A 20,811-nucleotide genomic window follows, 5' to 3' on the forward strand; every position below is an offset into this window, starting at 1 on the left:
TGCGGAATTTATAATTTGGAATTCCGTGAGACTAGCGCATTCGTTCGAGTTTCTTTACGCGCGAACGCGGACAGCGGAAAGCGGAATTCGTTCCGTTGGAACAAAAGCGGACGTGTGTGTCAGTGTATTTTCTACTGATTCTATGCATTCGGATGTCCGAATACTGATAACGAATTCGGAAATAGAATACGAAAACGTGAGTATGTGGCCAGCCTAAACGTGTACTGCATATTTTGTGTCAGCCTAAACGTGTGAACGGAGTTCCTTATCGCGCGTTCGGCGTAAAGGAGGCTAGACAGAACGATATTAGACCTTCATTTGATTTTGACACTTTTTTATTAGTACCTGCATGGTAGGGGCACAGGGCGTTGATGTTAATCCTGTGCGTCAAATAGATGGCGTTTTTTGAGATTAAACAGCGACGCGTTGTTAGTATTCCTGGGCGTCAATAGATGGCGTTATGTTACAGGTTTTTTGAACATAAGAAATAACTTCGTTCCATTCGGGTGTCGCTTGACACCTCTCAAGTTTTTGACTCAGTTACATGACTATAGTATAATAATTATACTACTGTTCGGGAGCAGGAGGAACTCTTCAATGAAGTTCTTTATTGACTTGTTGATTACTACGTTTATTGTACGAAAAATTACAAAATTAATGATTTATTAACGTGAGGACAGTTATATTAGCAACCATTACGCGTTCAGCGTTGAAAGGGAGTGAAGTTGCCCCAGATGCGGCGCGGCGATGCGGGTGTCGACGTCACGCTGCTGCAAACTGCGCGGGGTTCACGTCACTGCTTCCGTTACGCCACTCTTTCGCTAGATGGCGTTATCGACCATCGGATGATATATTATTGAACATACCGGCCGCCTTGGAAGAACCAGGATCTTCCAACATATTCGTCTTCACAGTTGTACAGGCAGCGGGCAGATCTTCGAGAAAGACCGTCGTATAATACCGTGCGCTGTACGTATTTCAGCTACACGGGATACTCCATCAGTCCCGGGGAATACTTCTGTTACTCGTCCCAATTTCCAGTTGAGTGGTGGAGTATTATCCTCTTTGATAAGGACCAAGATATTAGGTGTGATGTCCTCATTGTTGTCCTTCCATTTTGTTCGTTGCTGGAGCTCTGAAACATATTCTTTAGACCATCGTTGCCAAAAGTGTTGTCTAATTTGCTCCACACGTTCGTAGCGTCCCAGTCTCGTAGGCTCGATCGTCGTGAGGTTCTCGCAGGCAGGCGCAGTCAGCGGTCGACCGATCAGGAAGTGTGCTGGAGTGAGTGGGAGGAAATCGTCAGAATCTGAGGACAGAGGGGATAAAGGGCGGGAGTTCAGAACAGCTTCTATTTGCGTTAATACTGTTTCAAACTCCTCGCGTGTTAATTTAGCATTACCGAGTACGCGTCTCAAATGGTACTTGCAGGACTTGACTCCTGCCTCCCATAACCCACCAAAATGAGGACTATAGGGGGGTATGAATGTTAAACGAATTTGGTTATTAGTTAGAAAATCAGAAATATCTTTAGTTTTATTAAAAATTGCTGCCAATTCTTTTTCAGCACCCACAAAATTTTTCCCGTTGTCTGAAAATATTTGGTACGGCTTTCCGCGTCGTGCTATAAAACGATTTAATGCTAAAATATAATCCTGCGTGCTCAAGCTACCTACTAATTCTAAATGTATTGCTCTAGTCGTAAAACATATAAATAGACAAATATATGCTTTAATTAATTTAGCACCTCTGCCTTTGCGATCCAGTATGAACAATGGGCCCCCATAGTCAACTCCACACTGTATGAATGGGAAGCTGGGCTCCAGTCGCTCAGTAGGTAAGTTACCCATGAGAGGAGTCAACGTTCTCCCTTTCATTCTTTTACATATGACACAGTTATGTACTACCTGTCTAGCCAAATTACGAGCTCCTAAAATCCACCACTTTTCACGCATAGAATACACTAAAAGTTGAGGTCCAGCGTGAAGGAGTCGTTTGTGTTCATATTCACACAATAACCTCGAGAAACGATGTTTATTACTTAACAATACCGGGTGTTTCTTTTCATAATTAAATCCAAGCGCGTTAGATAACCTTCCACCTATACGAATTATATTAAACTTATCTAAAAATATATTTAAGCCTGATATTTGTTTATATAATAATTTATTAGTTTTATTGTTATTTTTATTACTATTCAACGGTATTTTATTTTTTAACTCACGATATTGCTCACTAAAACATTCTTGTTGAACGAGCCGCGTCAATGCATCGAGCGACCGCTGCAGCTCGTCTACTGATAACGGACCGGTTAAACGCGAACCTATACTGCCGCGCGTATTTACTCGCGCGTTATTTATAAAACGCAATAAATATGCACAACTTCTTTGCAAACGAATAAATGACGAAAATCGTTCAAAATCAATCAATGAAGTAATTTGAATGGAATGTAAATTAATTGTATCAGGCTTAGTTTCGGGTAAATCAATAGATAACGATTCAATATTATTATTAAAAATTGGCCACTTAGCCACAGGTTCTCGTAAAAACGTAGAGCCACACCACCAGTTATTATTATTATCATACTTTAATGTGTCTAATGTAGAACCTCTCGTTATGATATCAGCTGAATTTTCCGTGCCCTTAACATGCCGCCAGATGGTATCACCGGTCAATTCATTAATTTCGACGACTCTATTTTGTACAAACGTTTTTAGTAGACGAGGTGACATACGAAGCCACCCCAGCACGATTGTTGAGTCAGTCCAAAAATAAACCTTATTAAAATTTAAACATAAAGACTTTTTTATTTTACAATACAATTTCGCACCTATTAAAGCTCCGCATAGCTCTAACCTGGGAATACTAACAGTCTTTATCGGCGCCAACTTACTTTTAGCGCACAACAAATGCACAGAAATAGGTACAGTAGTTTCACAATCATTGTGGCACGATCTAACGTACGCGCACGCACCGTAGGCACTTTGCGACGCGTCGGTAAAAATATGAAGTTCTATATAATTACCGCGAACCACGTAACGAGGTATTTTAATATCGCGTAAATATTTTAAATCTGAAAGAAAGCCTTGCCATGCATTCGTAATATTTTTAGGAACTTCGTCATCCCAATCTAGTTTATGTAACCATAGCTTTTGTAACAATAATTTAGCTGTTATTACCGCAGGCGCGAGTAAACCTAAAGGATCATATACTTGTGAAATTGTCGATAATATTACACGCTTTGTAACTACTGTATCATTATGTGTGATTTTAGTTGTAAAATAAAATTCATCATTTTTTGTACACCAACCTAACCCTAACGTTTTTGACAAGCGATGTTCACCGACATTTAGGTCTTTACACTTATCAGCAGAAACGTTATGACTAAAAGTCCATTTATGTAACGGGAAACAACCCTTTTTTAAAGTTGCAGATATTTTATTACACAACTGTAATAACGAGTCAAGGTCGTCGGATCCTGTAAAAAGGTCATCTACGTAAAAATTATCCTTAATAGTCCTGGCTACTAAATCATCATCACATTCTAAAGCCAATTGTTGTAAGCAACGCATACTTAGAAAAGGAGCCGACGCAGTACCATACGTAACTGTGTTCAACTTATACAATTGCAAAGGTAAATCTCGACCTTCCCGCCATAATATTAATTGCAGGACACGTTGATCCTGTTCAACAAATATCTGTCTGTACATCTTCTGGATGTCGCTACACACCACATATTTATACTGCCTAAATCTAAGTAATATAGACAAAATATCATTTTGTAACGGTGGACCTACATGTTGTATATTATTTAATGATTTATTATTAGACGTATTCGCGCTCGCGTCGAACACAACACGCAATTTAGTAGTGACACTATCCTCTCGGTAAACACCATGATGAGGCAAGATATAATGCGGTTTACTTAGTATATCCGGGATATCCTTTGATGCAACTGGAGTCATATGACCGAGTGCCTCATATTCCCGCATAAATTCAAAATAAAGCTTTTTATAGTTAGGTAAACGATCTAACTTTCTTTCCAGGCATAAAAAACGATTTTTTGCCATAGTGTACGAGTCCCCTAACAATTCGGGTGACTCCTTTAAAGGAATACGAACGAAAAATCTACCAAACTCGTCACGTTTAGTAGTCTCTGTAAATAACTTCTCACAATAACGATCATCATTCGACATGATATTTGGTAAGTCAGTCAATTCTTCTAACTCCCAAAATTTTTGCAATTGATTATTTATTTGAACTAAATTACATTGAACTTTTTCAGGTTTAAACGACTTATTAATATGAAGAGGGCCAGAGATGATCCATCCTAATTTGGAATCGTACAAATATGGACCACTGCTAATTTTAATCTTATTATTATTTAAAAGATCCCAAAATATGTCCGCTCCTAACAATATATCAATGTCCGACGAAACGCTAAACGTAGGGTCCGCGAGCGAAACATGTTTAGGAATCTGTATACATTTACAGTGAACGTCTAACGAAGGTAACTTCGATGTTATACGAGGAAGAACCCAACATTGAATATTAGTATTAAAATCATTAACTTTTGAACGAATATTTATTTTACAAGTGTGAGAACTTTTTGAAACGCTTTGTCCTACACCTGAAATATGAATTGTGGACTGTATAATAGGTAATTGTAAACGATTACATAACGATTCTGTAATAAAACAATTTTGACTCCCATTATCGAGGAGTGCTTTAACTGTATGATAACAATTATTTATATCGGGAACATCTATAAGTGCCGTTGATAACAAAACCGGTTGCACAGCGGCACTACACGTAAGTACATTGCGCTCGGACCGTAGGCCCTGCGCATCAGCTGATTTGTTTACGCTCGCCGACGGATGCAAAATAGTCGACGTAGATGCAGCTTTACCTACGCTATCGCTGTTATTATTATGAAGTAATGTATTATGATTATTTTTACATATTTTACATGGGCCGTACGAACACTCGCTTATTGAGTGACTATTAGAACGAATACAATTTTGACAAAGTCCTTTATTTTTCACAATTATATTCCTATCTTGCACAGACAAATTTAAAAATTTTGGACATGAGTATAAATAATGATCTCCACCGCAATTAACACAATTACGCCTAGATTTATTATTTTCGGAGTTATGTTTATTAGAACTTGAATTAGAAACGTATGAATGTGTGACAGGTTGCGAGTTTATGTGATTTGATTTACTTATATATTTTTTATTAAAATTAGAATTTAACTTATTTGTATCACTGTAATTATGCTTAATTGTAGAAATACCTTTATTATTACTAGACTTAATCATTTCTAACATATCCGCACGGTTTCTTAAAAATTCTAACAGATCATTTAATTTAATGTTATTTGAATCATTCTTAGACACGAGAGTACCTTTATAAGTTTCCCATTCGCGTTCAGTTGACTGATCAAGTTTAGATACAACAAGATAGACAATTAGCGTGTCCCATGTATCCGTCCGCTCGTTCAGTGATTTTAGTGCACGCAAATTACGTAATGTTGAGTCTATCAATTTTCTAATTTGAATATATGATTCACTTTGAAGAGCCTGGACAGTAAACAAAGCTTTAACGTGATTTTGCACTAATAACCGATTGTTGTGAAACCTATTTTCGATAAGCTCCCATGCATGTAAGTAGTTTTCCGCAGTAAATTCCAACGCCGTTATAACTTGAGAGGCAGTACCACTAAGAGATGATTTTAAATAGTGGAATTTCTGTATATCATTGAGATCTTTTCGATTATGTATCATGGTGAGATATGAATTTCTATACTCCAACCACTGATCATACGCACCGTCAAATGCTGGTAGTTTAATTTCTGGTAACTTAATTGCCGACACAGGATTATGTAAAACTTGACAAGGAACTTGGTTTCGTTCACTATCTTTAGAATTTATCATGCACTTCGCTTCAGCCATAATGGAGAAATATTGTTGTTCGAATGACTCCCGATATTCTAATTGAGTAGGTAAATCGGTTTCATCAATTAATTGTTCCATTTCACATTGAATATCATTGAAACTTTGGAACAAATTGTAAGCTGACTGAATTCGTAAATCTAATTCTGTTTTCATATTTAAATTTAGTGTTAATTTGTCTAATTTCGAAATATACTTCTCAAATAACGTAAGCCGTCCTTTTAGCGTACCTCGCTGCTTTTTTAAATCAGCGAGACGTTTATTTGAGGTTGTGCTAATACCTAAGCGAGGAGATTTAGCCCTTTCATTTGTTTTCATAGGCCCCTGGGGAGGTTCTAACGCATTAAATTCATCGTCACTCATTTTGAAAGTTATAGGAAGCAAAAGTACTTACAGTTTCCCGCTCAGCCACGCCCTGACGCGGCACCGGCGCCGCGGAATACCGCAACTAAGACGGAAAAAATAACAATATTAACGCAAATATTGGATAAGGATGGGGAAAAAGGGTTTTGTAACCTGACCGGATGCGACTTGACGACAATCCTGGACTGGATAATCCTCTTCTCCAAAGTAACGCTCCACGTTGCCGCCTGGCTCTTTGTATCTTGTATATGGCTCGGCAGGACCAAACTTGTTCGGGAGCAGGAGGAACTCTTCAATGAAGTTCTTTATTGACTTGTTGATTACTACGTTTATTGTACGAAAAATTACAAAATTAATGATTTATTAACGTGAGGACAGTTATATTAGCAACCATTACGCGTTCAGCGTTGAAAGGGAGTGAAGTTGCCCCAGATGCGGCGCGGCGATGCGGGTGTCGACGTCACGCTGCTGCAAACTGCGCGGGGTTCACGTCACTGCTTCCGTTACGCCACTCTTTCGCTAGATGGCGTTATCGACCATCGGATGATATATTATTGAACAACTACATATATCTTGTAATTCTCGTGGCAGTTTAGTAATTTAGGTAGAGCCAACGCAGGTGCAAAACTACAAAATAACTAACAGTCAATGCATAAAAATTTGTTTTTTTCAAACATAAACAATAAGTTTGTTTAATTAACGAACGCAAAATAGTTAATTCCGTACAAACTATAAACATTACCAAAAAGCAAATCATAAAAGTCAGGCCCAATTTAAAGATAATTAAATACATCGTGTCACTCCGACTTAATTAATTGTATTCATAGAATGAGACGACGTATTATTTGCATGGGAATTTAATAAAATAATATTTATAATGGAACCGTGCTTTAGCTATTCGAATTTTAATCACTCTGATAGTTTCGCGTGTATTATATTTCGTGTTTCGTCTTTATGTATTTCAGTGTCAGCGCCGAGCACGATTCCCGACAAGCAGATTAATATTGTTAATTAAAAATGGCTTAAGCTCTGCTCAAAATTGAGGAGATTATCCAACAATTTAAAAGTTTCCGAATATTGGAATAAATCTTGCGTATATTATAATTTATAAGTAGGTAATTTGAAAATTGATGCATATTTTTTTGCTTGCGATTTCTTGGAAGTTTTGCTGTGACAAAATTAGCCTACATATATCCCCAAATTTCAGAGATAAACGAACCTTTCTGTGTTTATTTTTTCATTGTAATTTTTTCCTTCTGTATCTCACTTGAAAAGTGGGTGAAAACTGAGTCTTCCAACAAAGCAAATTCACGCCGCTGTTTAGTATCTGGTTGTTGTTCCAACTGTGAAGTACAATCTGAAGTTAATAGCCCTGAAAAAATGGTTGTGCCTGAAACCCTGTCACAACACACTGCTGTAAATGTCAATAAAATTTGGCAAATAAGGTGATTAGAATCTTAAATGCTTTTTCTCCTCAATTCTAAGTGGATGCTAAATGCAAATACTGTTGCACCTAAATCAAGAAATTAAAAAAAAAATGTGACAGACACAGACCTTGAATTCTCTGGACAAGACAAATGGTAAAACAAAATTTTTCCTTGATAGTGTCAACTAAGCTAAGACTGAAGCCACATTGCTGGGTCGCGTGGTGGCAACGTCGCAACGGCGCGGCTTCCTCGTTTAAGAGGATACACCAGGGGCTAGAGAAATGAAAAAAAAGCACGTGTAATATCTATAGCTGTCTCCCTTACCTCAAGCCTATACCGCAGAACGCGATAGAGACAACTGCAGAAAATCCAGAAAATCAACGATTCGTTGTCCCCTGATTCCTTCTCCAAAACTTAACCGATTTAAGTACTTTTTTCATTAAAGATTAAAAAAAGGCTTGAGCTGTGTTCCTATGTTTTGCTTTTTTTTGTTTAATCTAGCCAAATCTGTTTTCTGGACGTTTGAACACAGCGGAAAATCTGGCCATTTTTTTGGGTTTTTGAACGTTCATATCTTATTTAATAATTAAATTATGAAAAAAAAGAAAACATAGGGACATTGTATTAGTGGCCTTAGATATTCAGGAAAAAAATTATAACTCTACTAGCATTATCCAGGGAGGAAACAGGGGACAGCGTTTGTATGGAAAAAATGGCGGTGTGGAATCCTCTTAAGGCGACGCCTTGATAATTTGGCTGTAGCGATATCGATTTTTCTCAGCAATGACTAAAGCTAAGAAATTAAAGTTCATTGCCAGTATTCATCATGTCTTTGTCTTTGAATTACCCATAGCATAACACGATTGGTCAACTTTTATAACACAGAATAATCAATCAAAAAGGCCTCTATAAAAAAGATATTCCTATTTTGCCAACAGAGGAGAGTGATTTAAGCTCTCAAAATTTGTACATAAATTGGTTCAAGCATACACTTTAATTTGCCCATAGCTTATATGAAATGTATTAATGGTTTTTGAATTACGCGACAAAGACCATTTTGTCGCTTACGCCCTTTCCATTTTTTGCTTTTCCATTGCTTGTTTTCTATAAGAGGTCGGGCCGGCCTCTCATGGAAAACAAGCAATCTAAAACATATCCAATACGGTTTTTTACTTTAACGCGGCGTCACCTTAAAATAATATAAACGTATTTTGTGCCCCATTGATGCTCTACCGGACGCTGTATTTAAAGGAAACGGCGAAGATTAAATAAAAATGACGCGTTGCGCTGTTACCCTCTTATATTGTACTAGCTTTTGCCCGCGGTTTCGCCGGCGTGGAATTCTAAGAACGATATAATTCCAGGAAAAAAACATAACTTTTTATACATAAAATATAGCGTTTGTCACTCAAAAAGACACCAGCTTTCTATTCAATCAATCAATCGGACCAGTAGTTTCAGAGATTACCTCATACAAACAAAAAAACAAATTATTATTATTCTTTATTATTTTCAGTCTAGATTGACGTGCTTTTTGATGAAATAAGGGGGCAAACGAGCAAACGGGTCACCTGATGGAAAGCAACATCCGTCGCCCATAGACACTTGGAGCATTAGAAGAGCTGCAGGTGCGTTGCCGGCCTTTTAAAAGGAAATAGGGTAATAGGGGATGGTAGGGAAGGGAAAAGGGTAGGGTAGGGGATTGGGCCTCCGATAAACTCACTCACTCGGCGAAACACAGCGCAAGCGCTGTTTCACGCCGGTTTTCTGTGAGAACGTGGTATTTCTCCGGTCGAGTCGGCCCATTCGTGCCAAAGCATGGCTCTCCCACGTATACGAGGGCTGCTATTTATGTATCCGGAACTGGCCACTTACAAGAACAATATTTAAAAAGTAATTACAACATTTGAAAATAGAACTCTTTGGTTGAAGAATACATTTTGTTTCATGTGACTGTCAATTATTTTTCCATTGTGGCGTCATTTTGAAAATTGCGTGTCTTCATTTGCCATGGATTTAACGCGTGAACATTTTCGTGCAATGATTTACTACGATTTTCGGCATGGGCTAAATCAACAACAGTGCTTTATTCAACTCACCGCAACTTTTGGAGATGAAGCACCATCAAAAACCACTGTTTATCACTGGTACAGTGAGTTTAATCGTGGGCGGTCTATGCTCACGGATGAAAATAAAGAAGGTCGCCCAAAAACAGCTGTTGTCCCACAAAATATAGATGCTGTGCGGGAACTAATAATGCGTGATCGTCATGTTACATATCGCGAGATAGAGGCGTCCTTAGGCATAAGTATGACGAGCATACATAAGATATTACACGAACATTTGGCTGTAAAAAAAATATGTTCGCGTTGGATTCCGCACAACTTGACAATCGATCAAAAATGGGCTCGTGTCGATTGGTGCAAAAAAATGATAAAAAAATACAACCGTGGTACGTCAAAAGCCGTTTATAATATCTACACAGGTGATGAAGCTTGGATCTATGCATATGACCCCGAAACTAAACAACAGTCAACGGTGTGGGTGTTCCAAGATGAGCCGAAACCAACAAAAGTTACTCGTGCAAAAAGTACTTTGAAGCAAATGGTCGCCTGTTTTTTTGGAATTAATATACATGTGGCTACAGTGCCATTAGAGAATCGTAAAACGGTTAATTCTGAATGGTATACGACCATTTGTTTACCAGAAGTCTTTGAAGAAATAAGAAAGGACAACCGACAACGCAGAATCATATTACATCACGACAATGCTAGCTGTCACACCTCAGCTGAAACAACTCAGTTTTTGGAGGGTCAAAAGATCGAATTGACTGGTCATCCGCCGTACAGCCCTGATTTGGCACCTAACGATTTCTTTTTATTTCCATACGCGAAGAACAAATTACGTGGTCAACGTTTTTCGAGCCGCGAAGAGGCTGTTAATGCGTTCAAAATGCACGTTTTGGAGATACCTCAATCAGAATGAAAAAAGTGCTATGAAAATTGGTTCTAGCGTATGCAAAAGTGTGTCGATCATCGCGGCGAATATTTTGAAAAGCAATAAAACCATATTAAATGATATATGTTTGTTTCTTTTTTTAATTCCGGATACATAAATAGCAGCCCTCGTAAATGTTGCGATATTGCAAATGCCTTTATTTGAAGGAAAATATTATACTTAAAAATATTTAGCATAAACAGTATTAGGGACTTCGTAAGTGCAGAAAAAGGCGGGTACAGCTGACATTGACCGATGGCATAGGGAAGCCATTAGAGCACTGCCTTGTTTTACTCGTATTAATGGTCTTAAATAATATTAACACGCTTTCAGGATCATAATAAATTCGTATTAAACTGACAGTTAGGATTCATTAGGGAAATATTCTAAGATATTACGGTAGTTACTTGTGGCAGTTGATATAAATTAGCAACGTATTTTTAAATTTTATTATTTTGCGGTAAAGCATTTTAATCATACTTAATTGGGTTTTCATCGTTCGTCTTGCATGTTGTCCTCCTAGTAGAACAAAGACCCTTCATCTTACAACTATTTATACAGAAAGAAGCAATATTATAGTTCTACAAGGATACTTTTACGCCTCGATTACATCGTCATAAGAGTGTGTGCTGTCGCAGTAAGTGTAGTTATCACTGTGTAGGCGCACACTAGGCGACACGCCTCAGCGACAGCTCGGCAACTAGACGCGACGACAGGCTAGGGCCGACAATTTTCATATATTTTGTTCGAAGCTCCGCACACTTGGCGTCAGAGACGGGGAGTCACAACGACAAGCTAGGGGAGTCGCGTGCGCTCGCTACTAGTCGCTGCGTCTGGTAGCGCTGTGCACGCGCGCACACAACGACACTCGCGCGACAGCGCATCGTCAGTCTCGCTGTGAGCGCTAGTAAGGTGCACGTCTTTGTTAGCGTAGGCGCACACTAGGCGACACGCGTCAGCGACTAGACGCGACGACAAGACGCTAGATGCAAACGACAACGCCGCGTCTGACGCGGCGATTAGACGCGAAAACAAGTCGCCCTGTTTACGATGTCTATGACGCCAGCTGTGGCATTAAATGAATTGGCCATGTAAAATAATAATTCTTGAATGACATAGACAGTACTACGTCATGTCAGTTTAAAATCTCTTGTGTCTTAAAATTTTAGCGTTAGTTCTTAACAAAAACATCCTTGTAGGCCTGCTTCCAAAAATTCATTTAGTTATAAGAACGTCGAGCAAATATACGTGACACCGAGTGCTCTTCGCCTCTATTGACAGAGAATCACTCAACTGACTTTGATAGATAGTGTTTGTTGACGGCGTGTAAACACCGCGTTATTTATTTACAAACGAAGTTTTCCGCAAATATTTTATAATGGCTATTAGCTGGGTGCAATATATTTGTATACATAAGACATAAATTACAATGATTTGTGTGACGCCAATGTTGATGTGTGGAAACTAAACTTTAATTTGTTATTGGCAGGTCAAAATTTTGTTATCATTCTTTTTAACAGTATTATTCTGGAAAAGATGACACCCACAACTCTGTTGCGCCAAAATTCGTTTTTAACAGTTTTATTATGAAATAGAATATGATTTTTTCTTTCGTTTATCGTGCAGGAATCATACATTTTAGCGGGATAAAAAGTATCCTATGTCCTTTGACTCAAAGTATATCCGTACCAAATCGGTTTAGTGGTTTTTCTTTGGCATTTATTATAATATTAGCAATTAGTATGAATTAGTAAGTAATAGATCACTATGTCAACCAGTCAGTCACCTTTGAGTTTTATATATATATACGAGCTTTTGCCCGCGGCTTCGCTCGCATTAAGAAACTACTGTATACAAACTTTCATCTAGGGATGAAAGTTTGTATACTATTGTATACAAACTTTCATCCCCTATTTGAACCCCTTGGGGTTGGAATTTATCAAAATCCTTTCTTAGCGGATGCCTACGCCATAACATCTACCTGCATGGCAGATATAGATTAATACTGTACAGAGTAGGGTGCGTGGGTATACATGGATGCAACATTAATGGAGCTTTGCTCCATTGTTAGATGCGTTTTCTATTATATACTGTTGCTGTTAAAATATTACAAACCGGTGAATATATACCATATTTTATTTAACTCATATTAGAAGAGTTTGCTTTTCAATAGAAATCGGGAATGATCAAAGACCTACTACTTACTTTAAACAAAAATCGTAGGATTGGGGATTGAAAAATTGACACATGCATGAAACTATTTATTCCGGATAAAATTGGTTTTCGGGTCGGAAAATGGGTAATAAAGTTACCCGAAATTTAACGCAAACGAAGCCTTAAAGCAAATAAAATCCGAAAGAAAATTGCAACTCATCGGACACAAAGCCGGTGCTTATTTATCGAGCGATAGCGACCATGCCAACTATTCTCGATAACATTATTTAACTCGTGTAACATAAATCCATACATTCATCCTTTTTCCAAACAAGTTGTTACTAAAACTATTCTACTAGTTAATGGATCGTTGAATATTACGCTATTTTTTAAATGAACAGAGCGTATAGTTTAACTGAATTGGCAGTTTTTGTTTTTGTTGCGTTTATAGTTGTGCATTTTTCACGTTGTTTGTTTCGTGAACGACGAATTTATTTAGAAAGGGATAGAATAATTATTGTCGAGTGGCATCCTTTTTTCCCCAATATTACTCGACGAAAACTGAATAGTCTTCCTGTTTACTTCGCATAGTCGAATGATTAAGGGTGCATTTTGTAATAAATCTTATAGTCATCACTCATCAGATACCTGTAGCCCTAGCACGGCCACCAGTAGAAATGCGAAAGTATAGACAAACTGTGGACATACTAAAGGTGCCGTTCCGATCTTTACCGCGGCCAATCGCGACCGACAAAAATTCAATTTAAAATGCCACTTTATGACAGACTATAGTATATGTCATAGAGTTGGATATTATTTGAATTTTTAGGAATTCTGTCATAAAGTGGCATTTTAATTGAATTTTTGTAAACGAAAAAAGATCGGAACGCTACCTTAAGTTTATCTCCACAGTTTGTCCATACTTTCGCATTTCTACTCGTGGCCGTGCTAGGGCTAGACGGCGCTATAAACAATATGACGATGGTGAGGCTATATACTACTCTGCGTCCATTACTTGGAGATGTATTCAACTCATAATATGCAAAATTACCAATACGACAAACTTAATAAGTGACTTAAATATCTAACCAAGTCCCTATAGGACTATCAGATGTATATTTTTGCTTCGACATGGCATAATTATGTCTGCTGCTTATGAACCCAGGTTCGCACGAAGTAGTCTCATATAAAGATTATTGTCGACGACATGAGTTGCTAGCAACATCAGTATATAGAACTCGGTGACATTTAAGCCCCCATTCCGGAGTTACGAGCTGACACGTCATTATATAACATGGTGTGACAAAACCGCAGTGCCCTTGGCGTCTATCCAGAAAAGCTAATTTTCAAATTACGCTGTAATGCGGACAGCGTTATGAGAATCACATAATTTTGCGTGAAATATTGTGCGAAGCATCGAAATACAAAGCAATAGAGAACGATAACGCTCATACATTTGACCAGTGACGGCGCAAGACCGAAATTTTATGTGGGCAAAATATATTTTGTGTGGCCCCCATGGATGATGCAAGAAGACGGATTTTTTTGATACTGGTAAATCCTTAAAAAACGCGCTGTCCGAGGGGTGCGAGGCCGTGTATGTTCGCCCATACCGACCACGCCTTACGCCGTTCTGCATTTGACCGCTCAAATATAATATTATCAGTAACTTTCTTAAGAAGAAAAATAAAACTTTGACTCTTTTGTACTTCAGCCTGACCCGATTATCACAAGTCACAACCAACTAAGCTTACCTCGACAATTTTTTTTAAATAAAATAAGGGGGCAAACGGGTCACCACTCACCTGATGGACAGCAATCACCGTCGCCCATGGACACTCGCAACATCAGAAGAGCCGCAGGTGCGTTGCCGGCCTTTTAAGAAGGAATACGCTGTCTTCTTGAAGGTTTGCAGATCGTATACGTACGGAAATACTGATGGTGACGGTTCGTTCCAGAGTTTTACAGTGCGCGGCAGAAAGTTACGCGAAAAACGCACAGTGGAAGACTGGCACTCATCAAGGTGATGAGGATGGTATATTTTTCGCGTGGAGCGATGCACAGTGTTTTAGAAATCCCCAAAATCGGACATGACTAAGTTAATGCAATGAGTCGATGACGTCTTATATTTCAAATGCAAGAGTAGAACTCCCGTGTGCGCATTTTACTTCGTTTTTCAGAAAATCAATTTTTAAATTAGTCATTTTTTGACTCCCTGAAAACGAAATTATTTTATTTAAATTAATTACGAAGGTTTGTAAACTTGCTACCCAGTTGATTAGATTAATCATTAAGAGACACAAATTTTGTACTTTATTTCATTCCTGCAATTCAAGTAGTTTCTGAGATTTTAATGTTTTTAAATATTTAGACTTTATTTTTTTTTCTGCTTTCCTATATGATTTCCGCACCTTCTGTCCAAACTGAAAAATACTTTGGTTTAGTCTTTACACTACAATATTTTTATTTTTTCTGAATCGCGTTTCATACCAGAAATTTACGAATTTCAAATTTTTATTCGCGCCCTAAAAATTTTAAGAGCAAAGTTTCATTCTACTCTTGCATTTGAAATATAAGACGCCATCGACTCATTGCATTAACTTAGTCATATCCGATTTTGGGGATTTCTAAAACACTGCGCGATGGCGAATTTGTGCATTTCATAAATCGTGGAACCATTTTTGGACTAATTTACTTTTCCATATTATTCGTTTGTCTATATCGAAGCCTAATTCCATTAGTTCTCACTTCACGACGCTCGTAGAATTAACAGTGACATGTGTGATGTGCGAGGGCAAGACGTAATTAGTTATTGAGTAAGGAAATATTATTTCGTTTTGACGACTTGTATTTGTATTATTTCAAAAATATTATTAAAACTTTAAATAGAATCATAAACTATGCAAACTATTGATGCATCATAATGGTTTTTTTTAATTATATTTTTGTAATTTTATCACATTATTTTCCCAGTAAAAATACATTTTTGTCTATCTATAAAAAGGAGTTAAAAACCTATTGTTAGGCCTAACGAATTTACATGCAAAATTTCATTAAAATCGGTTTAGTCGTTTTGGAGGAGTTCGCGCACAAACACTGTGACACGAGAATTTTATATATTAGATAAAATTATTATTATATCTGTCAACATGTTTTCACGTTGTCCCATTTTTCCGCATAACATAATTCTGTCTTTTTCATTCGACCTTGATATTACAAGCCTAGTTCCATGCCAAGATTCCGCCATTAATTAGGTGCACTTAAGTATCAATATAACCTTCGGAGCGCTGCAAAATTCACAAGAGAGTTCGACATTCTTGAAAACTATTGAAATATTTCACAGTTAGTGCTTGCAAAATTTAGTTTATACAACGTTTAGTTAACATTATTATGAAGGAGCCTTACTCTGGTAGTAAGACTAGCTAAAAGCCGAGCTTTGTAAGGGCTCGCGTCGTTTTTCTGCGTGCTAATAATCTTTAAGGCAGTTTTTTTATATTGTAATAGTAACCAAACCTTGACTGACCGATGATAACACATCTATAATATATAAATAACATTTACTATGTTAAAGCACGAATCAATAGGCGTGATAGTTTACCGTAAAGTGTACCACAAAAGTGTTCAGGTTGTGGGATATACTTTAGAGCGATAATACTTTAGTCTCATAGAAAACTGGCAGCCAATAACGGGAACCATAAAAACTGGAACAACCTACAAAATAATCAGGTAACCTGCAAAATAACTACGTATCTTGCACGGTTTGCTGTTACTGTAGAAAAAGACTAATGTTATCTACTCTAAAGTCTAATGTAGCACAAAAATATTTCTTTATGATGTGATAGATAAAGGGAATCTCGCATTTCGTCCTGTATATCTTTTGGTGTTTCTTTTTTTTCGCATTTTACTCAGGGTTAAGTCAAGTTTAAAAAAAGTCGAGAAAGTTAAGAATGAAAACAATATTTATTATTCGTAATTATTAAATCAATGTTATGTACTTATTTTACAAAGCATTCTTTTGCTAGTGTTATAATAAGAACTTTTAATTTTTTGTAACAAAATGTATTTAGTATTCACATTTTTGATAATAGTACATCACACGTATATTAAAGCTGTATAAACTAAAAGTTGAGCCGAGCACAAAGCTTGGTGTAGAATGAAAAGATTCCCTAGAGTTCATTCCAGTGTATGAAACAAAATGAACATAAAACCTGCATGAAACTTTGACGTTTTCATACGAGTTCATATCTGATAATTATAATAATATTAAGTAAATAGTGTTAAGACCTAATTTTATATCTTTAAACGAGCAATTCTTGTATATAAATATATAATTGGAATCTCGGAATCGGCTCCAACGATTTTCATGAAATTTAGTAAATAGGGAGTTTCAGGGGCGATAAATCGATCTAGCTAGGAATCATTTTTAGAAAATGTCATTTTATTCCTGTTTTATCGAATACCGAGCAAATCTCGGTCAAATAGCTAGTATTATTAAATTATGGTAAAATTGATGTAATATCAGAAAAGTTGATTCATAGGCCCACGCAATTGGGCTGCGTTATGTCAAGTCCAGCCGACAGACCGCGATTTAGGGTTGATTAAGACCGCAACGCGACGCGTAGATGCATTTCTAAATTTATATGGATTTGACAGATTCGCAAAACATCTCACCCAATTAAAATCTGTCAAATCCATACAAATTTATGCCGAGCCGCGCCTCGCCTCGCCTCGTTGCGTTGCGACATTATGCTGGCTTCTCATCACTATACAATATCACAAGCCGCGCCTCACCGAGCCGATTTGTACGAGCGAGCATTAGCTAACAGGCGAGACCACGCTACCCGTTCTCACGGCGCGTAGCATCACGAACCGCGTCGAGCCGCGCCTTATAAGCTACCGACTTTAATCGGATCGGACGCGTCACCCACCTGCTCGAGCCAACCCGCGACACGTCGAGCCACCCCCTTCACACGGCGCGTGGCACGAGCTAGCGCGGCGTGGCCCGTGATCTTACGCGCCGTGAGAAGCCAGCATTACCCGACGACGTAGGTTCACTTTTTGCCTATTAATAAATGTCATCAATGGTACGATATTAAATTAATTTAAAAAAGACGATGCAATAATTATTAATGTTAACACAATTTTTAATTAACAAATTGGTTATTAATTTCACTAAGTAATTCTAAACTACATGATGCCCGCAACTCCGTTGCGCCAAAATTAGTTTATCCGACCGTAAATTTTGTTCGGGATAAAAATTCGACGACCTCTGTCATGGCTCAGTGGTGAGCGCGTTGGTAGCTAAAGCCGGGGGTCGCGGGTTCGAATCCCGCCGACGGAACAAAAAGTTTTCAATGTTCCCGGGTCTGGATGTGTATTAAATATGTGTATGATATAATAAAAATCTTAAATATATGTATAGTATAAAAGTATTAAATATATTTCCGTTTTCTAGTACCTGTAACACAAGTCCTTTAGGTACTTAGCACGGGGCCAGACTGACGTGGTGTGAAGCGTCCATAGATATTATTATTATTATTATTATAAAAATTAAAAAGTATGTCCTTTCCCAGGACCCAAAGCATCTCCATACAAATTTTGAGCAAAATCGGTTCGTCGGTTTGGGCGTGAAGAGGTAACAGACAGATAGACACTTTCGCATTTATAATATTAAGTATAATATGGACTATGGAAGTATGGATTTAAACAGGGAAATAATAAAACGAGCGAATAAAAAATTACTTTGCGACTGATGATGAACATACTGTTTTAATAACATGAGCGGTATTAATTTGACTAAGCGAAAAATAAACTAAACTAACGACTAATGTTGATTTATAATAAAATCCAGAACGAGCTTACAAAATGTGGATTGCGATTAATCTATTTCAGATATTAAAATTCTATCCGAGCGACTGTATTACTAAGTGAGCGACTGGAAATACATAGCGGGTAACTTCAATATTAAATATAGATTCAATTTTTCTAAGTGAGGTTATTTATTACGAGCTACTAAAAAGTTCATTTTGAGTAAACTTTTGTGAGCTGCTTTATTAATGATAATTGGTTACTGATATTCTATTTGAGGCTTTATATTTTATATTTTGATACGTGTTTTAATGAAAACTACATATTGTTAAATGCGTGCGATTTCGAATGGGGGCGGGGCAAAGAATCGTTGCAGTCAGGTGAGTTGAGCTGCGGACCAATACGACTTTTTTAGGTTAGGTTAGATGGCTAGAGCGGGAGCGTAGCGCAGCGAAGCTCTCGCCTTAGCCATCGTGGTTATTTTTTTGTAAACCACCCAGAAGTAGGAGCCCCACGTAGCGGGTCTCCGTCGAATCATAATTGAAGTCAGTTTTTTTTTGGTATAGGTCGCCATTAAAATTTTACCCATTTCTTTAACGTTCCGTTAAGGATTATATTTTGTATAATTTATTTATGATTTTTATTTATAAACGAGGTTTATCCCCCCTCCCCCTCCCCTGCCTCCCTAAATCTTTGGGTATGATTCTAAACTTTTACCGTTCTATAATTTAGGTTCCTACAAATAGAACAATACATATTTTGGGATCATCAAATCAAAGAATGAAATCCTTTCTATCTCTGTTAGCTACCACTTTCTTTCACATATAAAATTGTTGTTCCTCTTATCCAAATGAAGCTACTCACAAAAAATTTGCTTGATAGTAATAAAAAAAATTGCACTATCCCTGTCCGTAGTAGTCCCTGAATAAAAGTGTTTCATCAAATAGTTATTTCATATTCATTTTTTTTATTTTAATGTGTGCTCATTATACTCTGCTCATTAGTGTATTTTTCAAAGTGGTTTTTGGTATTCGAAACACTTCATTTAAGATAAAATGCCGCTCAGTATAAAAATTACATTTGCCAAATAAAACTGTAATTTACAGTCACTTGATTAAATACTACCCATTGAAATATAATGTGTGATAAAATAAAATGAACGAAAAATATTACCCGTCTATAATTATTATCGCCTTAACCATTTCTCTCACTTTAAAGCGATATCTAATTACCCCAACAAACTGCTCAATAGAGATTAGTTTGGAGATAACATTAATGGGTCAAAAGAAACATTAAGACAATCTGTTATTTGCCATTCGAGTGTAAGACGGCATTATCTGGGGCATTAGCGAGTGTGGCTTAGGGACCTATCAGACAGAGAGCGGTCATGCATTCAGGCGTTCTACGCTCGCATTTTGCGTTCGCGGTCAGTCACACAAGAGGAATTTTGACGCGGTCAGAACGCCTCCTGTGTGAGTATCTCTATATAACGTAATACAACACAAAAACACAAAACTGGCGGTTTGTGACTGCTCGCTGTCTGATAGGTCCCTTAGAGATATTTTACCGTGAATGTTCCATGAGAGTGAGTAGTGACCCTTATGTCATCGGCACAGAGATCCTGTTAGAGCAGTGGTACTCAACCTTTTTTTAAACCGGCCACAAAACACGTTTTAGTCTTATCGTCTCGGACCGCAACGCGTTTCTAAAATAAGTGATTTAAAAGTGAAAAAAAATCACGACTTTCACGACGACTTCTTACTATTTTGCAGGTAGGCGACGTGTATTTTAAAATGGTTCAACTCAACGCGGGCCGCAGGTTGAGTATAGCTGTGTTAGAGCATTGAGAATTGAGAGAAATTGAATTGCCCAATATCAATGGTTAATTGCGCGCAAATAATTTTATAATTTTCTCTTTTCTAAGTGATAAGAGGCAGCTATAAGTATTGTCGCTACAGCGATAGGCTACAGCCTTTTTTCACCTTAAAGCTGCTGCTGTAAAAGCGAACGAAATGGAGCTGGTCATGGCATTTTAAGCGACGAATTTTTTGACCGATGCAATTGCTTGACATATATTCTAATGTGATAAAGGCAAGAAACTAAGA

At 37.5% G+C, this 20,811-nt stretch overlaps 1 protein-coding gene and 1 long non-coding RNA gene across 3 annotated transcripts; one reads left to right on the plus strand and one right to left on the minus strand.

Moving 5' to 3' along the window:
* Window positions 1–718: 718 nt before the first annotated feature.
* LOC121733745 lies at window positions 719–1,879 on the minus strand. Its single transcript, XM_042124095.1, has 2 exons — window positions 1,403–1,879; window positions 719–1,309 (listed from the first exon to the last, which is right to left on the minus strand). The coding sequence occupies exons 1-2, from the start codon at window positions 1,875–1,877 to the stop codon at window positions 909–911; spliced, it is 876 nt and encodes a 291-aa protein (XP_041980029.1). The 5' UTR covers window positions 1,878–1,879; the 3' UTR covers window positions 719–908.
* Window positions 1,880–2,939: 1,060 nt separating this feature from the next.
* LOC121733746 lies at window positions 2,940–4,574 on the plus strand. 2 transcript variants are annotated; one of them, XR_006036605.1, is made up of 4 exons: window positions 2,950–3,058; window positions 3,434–3,634; window positions 4,047–4,204; window positions 4,286–4,574. It is a non-coding gene; the product is annotated as an uncharacterized LOC121733746 (long non-coding RNA). The 2 variants fall into 2 exon arrangements; XR_006036606.1 differs by lacking the exon at window positions 3,434–3,634 and having other exon boundaries at window positions 2,940–3,058.
* The last annotated feature ends 16,237 nt before the right edge of the window (window positions 4,575–20,811 follow it).

This window comes from Aricia agestis, chromosome 14, assembly GCF_905147365.1.
Source record: "Aricia agestis chromosome 14, ilAriAges1.1, whole genome shotgun sequence".
NCBI classification, from domain to species: domain Eukaryota; kingdom Metazoa; phylum Arthropoda; class Insecta; order Lepidoptera; family Lycaenidae; genus Aricia; species Aricia agestis.